Source organism: Pteronotus mesoamericanus, unplaced genomic scaffold, assembly GCF_021234165.1.
Source record: "Pteronotus mesoamericanus isolate MK-2021 breed Mesoamerican mustached bat unplaced genomic scaffold, CSHL_Meso_final contig_20, whole genome shotgun sequence".
Lineage (NCBI taxonomy): Eukaryota > Metazoa > Chordata > Mammalia > Chiroptera > Mormoopidae > Pteronotus > Pteronotus mesoamericanus.
This window is the reverse complement of record NW_026555085.1, coordinates 3,636,648-3,650,619: the sequence shown is the minus strand read 5'-3', so window position 1 is coordinate 3,650,619 and position 13,972 is coordinate 3,636,648. Positions and strand designations below refer to the sequence as shown.

Genomic DNA, 13,972 nt, shown 5'->3' with positions numbered 1-13,972 from the left:
AACTCGGTCCCCTGCACTTCTGCGCACGCGTGACCCCTCCCGCGCGCGGCACCTGGTAGGACCGAGCCCCTCCTTTCTGGGGCGGAGGCCTTTGTGGGTTGGCGCGAGGGGCTCCGCAAGCGTGAGTCCGGCACCGCGCTCGCAGGGCAGGCGCGAAGGCCGGAAGGGCTAGCGAGGCGGTGACGCCACCGAGAACCAGCCAATGGGCAGCTGGCAAGGCCAGACCTGGCCGTTCGAACGGGAAGGGAAAGAAAGGGCGGGAAGAAAGCCGTCAGTTAGTGGGCGGGTGAGGCCACCCTATCCTTAGGCTCGGGTTTCCGCCTTTCCCGGGCTAGGATAGTCAACGGCAAGAATAAAAGCTGGGAGGCACACCTACATGTGGACAGGGAACGGCAAGGAAGCCGAAGGCCACCTAAACTGCAGGGGACGGCTTGTCAGGGAGAAAAGAGGCGGTGGCTCTGCAAAACACCTAAATGCCGGGTAGAGGGGACAGAGTCCCCATCTTTACAGATACGAAAAATATCTCCTTTCTTGGGCAACTGCTAACAAAATCTTTATTTAAAAATAAAACTTTCAGTTGCTAGGCCCAAGTAACACAGTACACCCTCCACCCCCCAATAAATCATCCCGCAGCTCCACCATCACCCCCAGAGTATCTGGATCTGTCTTCATTTCCTGTTGGCCTGGGCAGTACCAATGACACATTGGTTCACCTGCGGGCAGCGGGTAGAGACAGGATAAAAAGGTTTTCAGAGTAACCAAGAGGCGCGGTTTCCAAAGATCGCCTCCCAGCCCCCAATACTAGGGCTGTCTTCATATCATAGAAACCTCAAAGTCCTCCCACCACTGTTTAATAACCTAAATGGAATAACAATACTCATTTAGGAACCAGGACACCTTGGAAAATCAATGATTCCTAGTCTAGGGTAGACAATATATGAGATAAACCTGGAATAAAGACTACTGGGGACCAGTCCAAAGGACACAGGAATCAAGGTGGAATGTCCACTGGACAAAGATGGAGCAATTTAAGCATCTGAAAGAATGACAACTGCAAAGGACACATATCAAATACATAACCATCTGTAAAATGATAACCCCTAACGAAAACTCACTGGTCACCTTAGGAAGTTGCCAGGGTATCAATTTATAATACTGAAAATTGATCAAGAATCCAGCATTTATCCTGCCTTTCCTATATGAACTGAATTTCAGAGTAACCAAATAGATGGAAAGGGAAAGTACTTTAGAGAACCTGGAGTAATAAATGTAGAACTGAGAAAATTAGAAAAATCACCATTTTAACACTCCTTAATGAAATAGCAGACCTGGGTGTAATTGCTGCTTGATAAAATCACTAGACGAAAAAGGTGAGTTTTTTCTAAAGAATAGATCAGGCTCACAGCATCCAAATCCCACGACATTTGTATCATTAAAAGTGAAAAAACTAGACATTAGGTGCCTTTTGATATGATGCAATAGAAAAGTGCAGCACCCTGCGTAAGTTTTCTTGCTAAGAAATTTAAAACTGATTCAAATCTAATCAACAACAAAAATTATGAAGCAGCAAAATCCAGAATATGATTATTCTATAGGGACTAATGACCCTATTTCTTTAACAAATAAATGCCTTCAAAAGGGGTGCAATTATTATGGATTAAGAGATATTTGATAATTTCAACTAAATAATATGGGTGCTTTGATCCTGACCAGAACAAGCCTGATATATAAAAGATATTTCTGAGACATCAGGTAAAATATAGTATCAACTGGGTATTAGAGAATATTAAAGAATTCATGTTGTTTGGTGTTAATGGTGTTGATATAGCTTTAATTGAATTGCCAGATAGCAAGGGAAATCCTAATTAAAGCAGAAGACCAGATAAGGGTGCTAAGGTGGCTGACCACTTCCACAGCAGCAACAAAGGCTGAAGCCCCAATGTAGCAGAAGGACCTCACCAGAGACCCTGAATAAAGCCAGAACCCATTATAAGACTATAGTCTCAGGAAAATGAGTGACCAGAGAGAAAAAAATACATTTCAGAGGCAGACAATAAAAAAACTTAATTCTGCCTGGGCTGGTAAGGCTCAGTGGACAGAGCCCTGGCCTGCGAACCAAAGGGTCGCTGGTTTGATTCTCAGTCTAGGTCACATGCCTGGGTTCTGGATAAGGTCCCCAGGAGGGAGTGTGCAAGAGGCAACCACATATTGCTGTTTCTCTCCCCCTCTCCCTCCCTTCTCCTGTCTAAAATAAATAAATCTTAAAAAAAACAAAAAAACAAAAAACAAAACCTAATTCCAGTGGAGGGAGCATTAAGTCTCCTAGAGAATTCATGGCCACGGCCACAGCTGACCTTCATGAGGTTTGGAGCCTGACCTCACACTATTTGGAATGGTGTGAGAAACCTCTTAGTCTCTTTTGATCCAGCAATCCCATTTCAAGGAATCCTTCCCTAGATGGTTAGATGTAACTAAACAAATAGAAAATGACATACATACAAGGTTAGTCAACATGGCCTTGTTTGTAATAGAAAAAGGGTAGAAATAGAGTCCAGTAGGGGAAACTGGCGAATAAATGTTGGTCCATCCACGCAGTGGAGTCCTAGGCTGATGTAAAAATAATTGGATGATCTCTGTGTGCTAGTGGGGAGTAATTTTGAGGCTGTCTTGTTAAGGAAAACAAAGTGCAGAATAACATATATGTAAAACAGGGAGAGATGTCTTTTATATAAGGAGAGGAATAAGCACATACATATTGCTCATAGTTACAAAGGAAACATTAGAATTAGTAAAATGATGATAAAAATGACAGGTGGAGAGGATAAGGTAGATAAGGTAGATAGGCGTGTATAGCTTTTTATGCAGTTTTGACCTTTTAACTACCTATTTTTAAAAACTTAATTGAGCCTTGGCTGGTAGGGCTCAGTGGAGTGTCGGCTTGAGGACTAAAGGGTCGCCAGTTAGATTCCCAGTCAGGACACATGCCTGGGTTGTGGGCCAGGTTCCCAGGATGGGGTACACAAGTGGCAACCACACAGTAATGTTTCACTCCCTCTCTTTCTCTCTCCCTTCTCCTCTGTCTAAAATGTATAAATAAAATATTTTTTTAAAAATTGAAAATCCCCCAAAACCAATAGTTAAAAAATCAATCTAGGTGGGTTTGTGCTGCAGATGACTGGCCAATGTAAATCCTTTCTGGATGAATGTGCCCCTGGCCTAAAGGACAGAAGGGGTTGGGATGGAGAAACCCACAGTCCCCCAGGCATCCTGGCAGGGGCTGGGTTTGGTGGTAACCGCACCTTGGAGGCAAAGCGTAGGGAGTTCAGAGACTCAGAGACATTCTCTTCTAGGGGGGAAATGTTCACAAACATGAGCCTGTGGAGAAAGGAGAGGGAGCCAAACCCCAGCATTAGTGACCAAGTGGGACTGGACCAGGTCTCCCCCATTTCCTGTTTCCAACCCCTGACCCCAACATTACAGTTCCCACATGACCCCTTCCACCTATTCCTTTCACTCACATCTTAGCGCTGCCACCTAGAGAGTTCTGCAACAGATAGGTGAGTTTGCTGTTCCGGTATGGCACATGGGACTCCTACAAGGTTGAGGGGGACAGTGATTAGGAATGGAGTTCAGCACAGTTAGCCCCAGGTCCTACCTGTCCCATCCCCATTCCTACCTTGTTGCTCAAGGCCATGATGACAAGCCCCAGCGTGGAGAGGCTGCTGTTAATGGCCTGTGTTTCCCGCAGACGTTCCCGCTCCCCAGGACCAAGGGCTAAGCCAGGGTCTAGCCGCTCACTCCCGGCCAGATCCACAAGATTGAGGGGGGCCCCACACTGTAGGCCTCGTCCAGCATGCTCCCCAGAGATCTGCAGCTGGAACACACTGTGGCTGCGTGATGATCGCTCATTCTGAGCTGTGCGGGCTACAGCCCGGTTCTGGCGGGCTAGATGGAGCAGAGCCTCCACCTATGGAGGGGGAAGAGCAAGGGGTAAAAGCAGGCAGGAAGTCAGTAGAGTGATGTCCCAAATAGCAATGAATGAGAGTCAGCTCCCACCCTCTGGGAGCTTTCTTTCTAGCCAGCAAAGAAACAAATAAGTAAAATACACAACATGTCTCAGAGTGCTAAGGAGTAAAATAAAACAAAAATAGTAGTGTGCAAGGATGAGGTAAGGGTTGCAATTTTAGACAGGATGGCCAGATCTTAAGGCAGCAAGGGAGCAATTCCAGAAGAGGACCATTCAAGCAAAAGGAAGCAGTAAGCACAAAGACCCTGATATGAGACAAGAGTATGAATAGAAGGGTGAGGAACAAGCCAGGGAGCCAACATGGCTAGAGTGTAGTCAGCAAGGAGAGTAGTAAGAAATGAGAGCTGAGAGGCAGTGGGCAGGGGATCAGCAACAGCCCTGCTTTAGCAGGTACCTCTCTCCTCCCCACTCCCCAGTTATGGTAGATCTATACCTCACAGTTCCAAGGCCAAACTGAATGTGGCAACTGATCCTCACACCTCCCCTTCCCTTCATCCTTCAACGTTCCCCATTCTCCATTCACCTCCATCTCATGTCACCCTGTCCACTTCTCCCCATTTTCCAGTCACAGTGCCATCAGTGCTTACCTCCTTCTCACAGGAGACAGGAACATAACGGGCATTGGTGACAGTAAGTTCCTCACTCCCTGGCCCTGCCCTGCGAATCTCACAATCACCCCCCTGTCCCTTCCGGGTCCCAGTAGCCAGGAGGTCTCGGACAGTCTCATTGTAGATTTCCACGTAGCTTGCCACAAAGCTGTAGCTCCAGCCCTGGCTGCTCAAGTCCTGGGCTACAGAGAACAGGTGCCGCAGTGCCCTAGGGATCAGCCCCTCCAGCTGGGGGTCTCCCCCAGGCCCACCCTCCATTGTGAAGGTCTTGCCGCTTCCTGTCTGGCCATAGGCAAAGATGCATACTGGGTAGCCATCCAGGGCTGACTGGACAAGCATGGCAATCTCCTCAAACACTTCATCCTGTCTACTCCCTGGTGGGAATATCCGGTCAAAGGAGAAGTCATAGCGGGTGGAGGGTGCTGGCACCCCGCTCAGGGTCCCACGCCGTTCATCAGACCGAAAGATGCTGAGGTGGGTTGGAGGATCAGAGGGCCCACCAGGGCCAGAGGGAAACAGGAGGAAGCCAGGGGGTGGAGTGGGCTCCCCTGGAAGGACAGGGCGGACCCGACAGAAAACACGGATGTTGCCTTTGAGCTCCTGTAGCTGGTTGTGTAGTCGCCGGCGCTCCATCTCTAGCCAATGGAGACGTTCTCCCCGCTCAGCTAGTAAGGCCACCTGGGCTTCAGCCTCCTTGCGTAGAGATGCCACTTCCACTTGGCTGCCTGATAGAGCTGCTTCTGATGCCTGAAGCCTCCTCTGCCCAGGAAAAAACAGATACAGAGGGCAAGAATCAGAACAAGTCATGATGGGATCAGGGGCAGAGGTGGGGTGGTCCCTGTCTCCAAGGACTTCACAGCCTGGTAAAGAAAGATTTAAGAAAAAAGGAATCACAGTATTACAATAGGGAGTGCAATGGACCTATCCAGAAGGTTCATGGTAAAATAATGACACCCAAAAGTATACAAGTAAACCAAGAAAAGGATGGAGTACAGAAAGAACGTTTCACGAAGAAGAAAGCACATATGCAAAATTCCCCAAGTGAGAATTGAATCATTTGAGAAACTGAGTAATTCAATCCAGTTGGTGTTCATTAAGAAGTTGAATGGACATGAGAAGAGTAAGAGAGATGCATGGGGATTTCTGATCAGGAAAGACAGACAAAGAGATGGGGATGGAGGAGTAGAGGAGACACAGATTGGGGGAACTACAAAAATGAAGGGGTGAAGAAAGGTAGAAGACCGAAGTATGCTGCTGGAGAGAGGTGGTCAGGGATTCTAAGCGCAAACCTAGAGCAGCGTTTGGTGAGAAGCTGGCCCTTACCTCCTGCTCCTTTAGCCGGGTGGCTAGTCCCCTCCGCTCCTCTTGCAACCCCAATTGTTCTTTCTGGAGCTCTTCCACCAAGGTCTCCTGCATACCCAGACGTTCTTCCAGCTGTTGGACATGGGCACTCAGGTTCCCCAGCTCCTGTTGGCCCTGCTCAGCCTGGGCCCGTACCCTGGCCAACTCCCCTTCTAGTGTCCTGCGCTCTGTCCCCAGGGCCATGGCCTGCTGCTGGGCCTCCTTGAGCTGGTCCCGTAGCTGCTGGTTCTCCTGGTCCAAAGTTTGAGTCTTCTCACGGCAGCATTTCAGCTCTGCATTTAGGTCACATAACTGACCCTTTAAGTCCCAGGCTGGACGTTTGCTGGGTTTCTTCCCTCCAAGCTTGGGAGGAACAGCTGCTGCTAAGATGGGCACAGAAAGGACAAAAGTCAAGGAAGTCTTTGTCCCCTATCTCTCCTCCCTCCTAGCCTTAAGGCCTCCACACCTGATGCTACATCTCCTTCTCCTCCAGATAAGGAAGAGACCAAATGGGTTCTTCTGAGTACTTACCACCTCCTCTTCCCTATCCCAGCCTCTCACCCACCAGTTGTGTTTGTCACCTACTGCCAGGCTTCTGAGCAGGAACAGCAGGGCCTGGCTTCTGATTCTTCAACACTAGAATATTGGGGAGTTGAAATCAGGAATTATACCACAGCGACCTTCTGCCTCCAACATTCTCCCTTTACATGCACCCCACACCCCTTCTCAGCCCAGCTCTTAAGGACCAATTAATTACCTGTGGCAACAGCTGTGGAACATCGGAGTCCTGTCTTCTTGGGAACTTTTGGAGATGTCAGGAAATGGGAGAGAGATAAAAGAGCCATAATTCTCAGGATGGCATATACTCTAGCCAGACCAGGGGCAGAGGAGTTTTACTGAGGATTAGAGATAAGGAAACTTCACTCTTCCCTTACATCTGGCCAACTCCTAAAGATATCCTTTTGTAGGACCACAAATTATTGAACATGCCAAGAAACAAGCGGGACCAAGAGAAGCAAAAAGAGCAGGGGTCAGGACCAAATGAAAAATACATCTGTGTAAAAAAATGTTGGGGAACATGTTATACTTGTTTGAATACCCACAGAACATCCCTGGAAGGCCACACAGTTGTCCCTGGGGAGGGAAACTGTGTGGCTGAGGGATAGAGGTAGGAGGGAAACTTTTCAAAAGTATAACAATTTTAGTGCCTTTGAAATTTTGAAACAAGTGAAAGATAGTACCTATTCAAAATAAGCTAAAATTGAAAGAAAAGCAAAGTGAGTTGGATAGCACTGATCTCTGTCCACCCCCAGAGCCCACCTGCAGTCTGGCCTTGTGTCTGTGGCACTGTGGTGAGGACCGGTGCTCTGGGGTGGGATGTGGCAAATTTGGAAGCTGCGCCCAGGCCTCGTGTCCTTTTCTAGGTAAACACAAAGAGTCCATAGTTATTCTCCCTGACTGGTTTACGTACACTGTCTCCCTACCCTGCCCCGCCCCCCTACACTAACCCAGCTTACCTTCTCAGGCTCCAAGACATCCTCCATCTGGTCACACCCCCTCTTAAATCTGCTTCCTGGGAGAGGCAGCCGGGAATGGGCCTTGACCAGGGGTTTCTTCAACTCTATGTTCCCCTTCACTTCCAACAAGGGGGACCTCTCCTGGGAAAAGAGACACTTAAGACAACATGCTGGAGCCCAAATGTCCAAAGAATTCCTCTTTGTGGCTCCCCAGCCTAATTTCAACATCACCAACAGGCATTAACTTTACCTCTTGTGCCCCAGATTATGTGCCAAACAAAAAGCATGGAGAAGTGGGACACAATGCAGAAGTGGGAGCAATCTCTAAGGGAGAAACTGGACGTTTCTACCAGTTCAAACCAGACGTTTGACTTCAGCTAACTCTAACAGTAGTACTTAAACAGAGAGTCTTGACTGGTGTGGCTCTGCTGGCTTGGTGTGAACCAAAATGTCTCTGGTTCAGTTCCTAGTCAGGGCACATGCCTGGGTTGAGGGCCAGTTAGGGGCACACGAAAGACAGCTGATGGGTATTTCTCTCACACATCAATGTTTCTCTCCCTCCCTTCCCCTCTCTAAAAATAAGTAAATAAAATCTTTATTAAAAAATTTTTAAAAAAGCAGAGAGAAATGGACACTCCTTTTAGAGGCCAAAAACTCAAACACACATGTGGCATGGCTGTGAAATCAATGGGCCCTTTTAGCTAGAGCAAAGAATTATAAATAAGGGAGAGAGTGGATGCTTCCAATACATAAGGCTGAAGACTGGGCTGGAGGAGCAAGCGACATTACGAGCTGTTTTAAATGCTTCATCTGTTATCAAATTAATCCTCACAGAAGCCCAGAGGAGCTATTATTGGCCTCCTTTTACAGAGGAGGGAAGGGAGGTACTGAGAGGTTAAATAGCTTGTCTAAGGTCATCAGCCAGTAAAAGGCAGAGCCAGGGTTAGAACCTATACAGTCTGTTCTGGAGGCCATGTTTTAACCATTAGGGAACACTGCCTTATAGGGCTTTGATACCAAGCTAAGGAGTTTACGCTTTAGCCCTGCATACATGGAGAGCTTGACACAGTTTCTGATTAAGCATGTGAAAAATATGGAAAAGAGCCTAGTACAAAGAATGAGTTGTAAGTAGACTGACTTGCATGGGGAAAACTAGGGAGTTGCATGACCAACTTGGAGACCCCTGAAGCAGAGGTATGAGGTGGGGGCAGTGGGAAAGAGAGCCTCTCCTATAAGCGGTGCAATTAAGTGCCTAGGGATTCTGTCTATCCCATCGTTACCAACCATTCTGATTTGACCAGAACCGAGGGATTTCTTAGAACACAGAAATTTCAGTGCTAAAACCAGATCATTCCCATCCAAACAGGGACAATTAGTCATCCCACTCCTATCCCACCACCAGAAACCACAAAGTATAGATCAACTTCTGATTTTCACTAGAGGTAACTTAATTCCAAGGCCAGTCTCTCTTCCCTTCAGCTTACTTCATTCAATCAATGTTTACTAAGTTCCTTTTAAGTGCCAGGAAATGATCTGAGTTCTGGAGTAACAGCTGTGGTCTGAGCCCTCAGGATGCTCATGGGGCATTCAGGAAGGGAAGTATTTAAAGAAATGATTAAACCTTTACTTAGTAGTATCCTAAAAGGATCCCAGAGGAGAGGGTGGGTAGGCATCTAGTTTAAATGGGGATAGTGTCAGAGAACACTTCTAGAAAGTATTTTTAAGCGAAGCTTTGAGAATGAGCTTTATGGGTTTGGGCCAAGAGTATTCCAGGCAAAGAGCAAGGAAGAGTGCATTCAACAAATAACAAATTGTTCCATTCAGCTGACCACAGGGAGTTGCACAGAGAGTGGGGAGATGAGAACAGAGGCAGAAGAAAAAAGATTGTGGCAGTCGGTATGCCACGACAGGCTCTGGAGTTTACTGAAGGCAAGAGGGACCCTGTTGGTTTTTAATCAGGAGAAAAATACAACTAGATTTGTACTGAAAAAGTGAACTATGAGCAAAGTAAAGAATGAATATAAGTAAAAGATGAGGGTTATCAGAGGCAGACTGCATCATTCCTTCATTCATTTAACAAGGATCTTTGCATTAAGATTTGTTGGAAGGCAGCTCTGTAATAGATGCTGTTCTAGGTACTAGAGAGAAATGAACACAAAGCCTCTGCCTTCCCAGAGCTTATTGTCTAAAGCAACCTTTCCAAAATGGGGTACCACAAGAGGCCTAAGCCCTGTGATCTATTTTCTCAGTTCTCCCAAAGAGGCATACAGCTCTTAATATTCTAGGTGCCTAAGAGAGAAGTTAATTCATCAGATACAAAGGATGCCTTAGGGCATCAGAGCTTAATTAATTCTCACAGAACTCAGTCGAGAGGGGCTGTTCTAAGAGTTTAAGGGCTAAGTAGAAATCCATCTCAGAGAAAGCTGAAGAGGGACTAGATTAGATGAAACCAACCACAGTAGTCCCTCCTTTACCTGCATGAGACACCTTCCAAGATCCCTAGCAGACGCCTAAAATCTCAGAGTACCGAACCCTATATATTATGTTTTTTCCTATACATACACATCTATAGTAAAGTTTAATTTAGAGATTAATAACCATAACCAATAAAACAGAACAACTTTAACAATATACTAGTTTTGGAGTCATTACTGAGTAAAATAAGGATTACTTGAACACAAGCACTACAATACCCTGACCGTTGATCTATTAACTGAGATGGCTACTTAGTGACTAACAGGCAGGTGGCATATACAACGTAGACAGGCTGGACAAAGGGGTGATCTATGTACCAGGCTGGACAGAATTCCATGCAATTTAAAACTTATGAATTATTTCTGGAATTTTCCATTTAATATTTTTGGGCCTCAGTTGATTGTAACTGAAATCACGGAAAGCAAAACTTCAGATAAGAGGGACCACTGTCTTGACCTAACTGGGAGCTGCCTTGATGGAGAGAGAGAGGGCAGGCAGTGAAAACGGAGGAGTCCAGGCTGACTCCAAAATACCTGCCATAGTTCCATTAATTAGGACCACAGGAGGAAGGGCTGGTTTTGTTTTCTTTTGTTTTTTAATTAATCTTTTCATGTTAAAATCATCGTAGATTCACAGGCAGTTGTAAGAAATAATACAGAAAGATCTGAGAGTATCTGAAAGGTTAGTTTGGGAAGTGCAGCTTTGGGAAAGTAACTTTGAGCTACCTGTGATACAAACACATACAATCAAGGATGTTCACAAAGCTTTGCTATAGAGAAAGCTGAAACAACTTGATACTCTGGCTTCTTAAATTTTAGTTTATTGGTTTACTGTCTACCCTTTTATTAGATTATGGGCATCACATGATCACATCTGTTTTGCTCACAACTCTATAACCAGAGTGCCTTGTACAATGTCTGCTACATGGAGGACTCAATACATTTTTAAAGGAATAAAATCAGGTGTCCATCAGTGAGAGAATACTTAAACTGTAATAGATCCAAACCATTGGCTTCTATACAAGTAAAAGGGGAGGGGGAGGTGGCATATTTTCCCCCCTGCCACCTGCAGAAATGTGCACAAAGAAAGCTTAATTTAACCAAATGTAGTGTGATAACCAATTTTTTAATTTAAATTTTCCAAGGTCAAACACTGAATTTTTTTTAAATAACCCACGTTCTGCAGTATCTCTAGAGTACCATAGCGGATCTCCTAAAGACCTACCACCCTGAAATTAGTGTTAGTGTATTTGTGTGTTCAAAGGTTTGTTTATTCTGGACAACTCCAAGAATACAGTATTTATTTTTCTCCCATCTATAAAGCTAGACACGATGACTCCCAACTTCGCACATTTAACTTATGCACTTAACCTATAAAAATATACTCATCCAACCCCTCTTATACCCACTTCCTTTCCGTGTGTGCATGAGATCCCACCCCGTCACCTACTCCCGAACTTCAGCAATTCTAACTTCTCTCCTCTATATCGGCAACTTTTCACTCCTGGTTCATTCCAATCAGTATACAACACATGCAATTACTTCTTCCAACCTAATAGTTCCTTGACTCTGCTTTCCCCACCAGCTACTACCTTATTCTTCGTTGCCCTCTGTAGCAAAACGTCTCAAAATTGTTGTCTACATAGTACTCACTGTGTCCAATTTCTCTCCAAAACCATCCCAATCCGCTTCCACCCGGGGACGCACAAATTTCGCCCTCCAAGCAGGATGGAGCGAGTCCGGGGAGACGGGGGTTCGTCAGCAATGGTGGGTGGCCCGCACTTCTCTCTGCTCCCCAGGGCAGGAGATCCGCTTCAACCCTACTCACCTGCGAATCCATGTCCAGCTCCGTGCCACACGTGTCAGGGAGGCGCTATGGAAGAGGACAGGGTACCGCGGCTCCCAGGACCCGCGTTCTCTCGCCCGCTCGCGACGCAGAGCCCGAGCCCTCCAAGATTCCGCAACCACCAAAGCCACGCCACACCCGCCACTTTTGAATTCCAACGGCTGCCACCAGACTCACCTCGCTCCCCACGCAGGGACCAATCGTCGCCGTCGCCACAACTGAGGGCCAATCACAGCGACCTCCGCCTCCCTAAGCCACACCCGCGGGGCTGGCGCCTTCCCCTTCCAGCTACGCGGGTGCGCCGGAGGCGAGCGGGTTAGTCACACTTCCGGCCTCGCTTTTACTCTTAAACCGGGTTCTCTAGCTGCTAGAGTCTAGCGGTAGTCACCCTGGGCTTCCCTTCGACTCCAGCCGCTGCCTGCTACCTCAGAAGACGTCTGAATAAGTCCCACGAGCGTAACTGCTGTCAGGGGCGGGACGCTGGAGGAAAGTAATGACGCGTGCGCAAACCAGGACCCCTGCGGGGCTAGGGGTCGGACGAGTGCCCCTTAGCGATTGCTACGGGGAGCGCACTCGTTCCCGTGAGGGGATTGCTACTAGTTCGTGCCCCGCTCCCCGCGGAGTTGAACTGGCGACGCCACGCGGGTGAAAAGGTGGCCGCGTCAGCCCATTCCCGGGGCATTTGGGCATTTGTTAGGAAATTTAGGGACTTTTGGTGCAGCTTGACGCTCCACGGAAGGTCGTCAGTGGGGATTCGAGGCTCAGTAGGAAGAGCATTTTTTTCTGCAGACTTTTCTCCAGACTTCCAAAACTGGACGCCATTTACTGGTGCAGAAGAACGGGTTTAGGACCTTCAAAGCCTCGAACCCAGGGAGGCTTTACTGCTTCCATTTAAGGGGTATTTTATGCTTTTAAATTTTTTTCAGACTAATCTGCACGTGCGTTATCTCGGTTTAGTCATCACTCAGTTAAGTGCTTTGCATATCTTATTTGCAAACTAGATGAAGGTTTAGAAAGGTTTAGTATGTCAACCTGAAAAAAAGTAATTGAAGAGTCAAACGTTTATTTGGGAATCTAAAAATTTCAATTCCCGAAGCACAAGTTCAGGCAGAAACACAAATAATAACCTAATAACATGGTGAAAGCGAAGGGTTTTAATGAGAGAAAAGGAATAATTACATGAGAAAAAGAAAAAATCTTACAAGCTGAGTACTCTTGGCTATACAGATGGTTTACTGGTTCTATCTTGATAGGTATGTAATCATCAGTCCTTGTGATAAGGATGTCCGTTTTCCTGCTGACTTGATATTCCAGGGGTGTCCAACCAGTGGCCCAGGATGGCTGGTGGGACCCAACACAAAATGATAAATTTACTTAAAACCTTTTTTTTGCTCATCAGGTTTCATTAGTGTTAGTGTATTTGATGTGTGGCCCAAGACAACTTTTCTTCGTCCAGTGTGGCCCAGAAACACCAAAAGGTTGGACACCCATGTTTAAAACAATTGTGATTTAGCCCAGTCCAAAGTTTCAAGGAACGAGATGAGCAATGCAGGTCCTCTAGAATGGTTGCTCTGGCTCCATTTTAAAAATGGCTCCACAACAACCCTGGCTGGCCTAGCTCAGTAGACTAGGCGTTCAGCCTGTGAAACGAAAGGTTAGCAGTTTGATTCCCAGTCAGGGCACATTCCTGGGTTTTGGACCAGGTCCCCAGTTGGGGGGTGTGCGAGAGGCACCTATCAAAGTATCTTTCACACATTGATGTTTTTCTCCCTCTTTTTCCCTTCCTTCCCTTCTCTGTAAAAATAAATAAAAAAAAAATCTTTTTTTAAAAAAATGGCTCCACAACAAACAAGTGCTCAGTTTTGTAGAAAGGGGAAGTTTTGTAGAAAGGGGAGCACTTGTGTGCTATTGGTGGGAATGCAGATTGGTGCAGCCACTCTGGAAAATATTATGGTGTTTCCTCAGAAACTGAAAAGTGGAACTCTCTGTTGACCCAGTGATTATACTTCTGGGAATTTATCCGAAGAAACCCAAAACACTAATTAGAAAAAATATATGCCCCCTATGTTCATTGCAGCATTATTTACAACAGCCAAGATTTGGAAGCAGCTTCTATCCTTACGTAGGTGAGTGGATAAAACAGCAATGGTACATTTACA

General features: G+C 46.4%; 1 protein-coding gene across 1 annotated transcript; it reads right to left on the bottom strand.

Annotated features, from left to right (window-relative positions):
* Nucleotides 1-583: 583 nt before the first annotated feature.
* KIFC1 (kinesin family member C1) lies at nucleotides 584-11,807 on the bottom strand. The gene is made up of 11 exons (XM_054570202.1): nucleotides 11,796-11,807; nucleotides 7,494-7,634; nucleotides 7,297-7,396; nucleotides 6,734-6,787; nucleotides 6,562-6,612; nucleotides 5,959-6,359; nucleotides 4,615-5,394; nucleotides 3,677-3,967; nucleotides 3,519-3,592; nucleotides 3,300-3,375; nucleotides 584-713 (listed from the first exon to the last, which is right to left on the bottom strand). The coding sequence occupies exons 1-11, from the start codon at nucleotides 11,805-11,807 to the stop codon at nucleotides 669-671; spliced, it is 2,025 nt and encodes a 674-aa protein (XP_054426177.1). The 3' UTR covers nucleotides 584-668.
* Nucleotides 11,808-13,972: the final 2,165 nt, after the last annotated feature.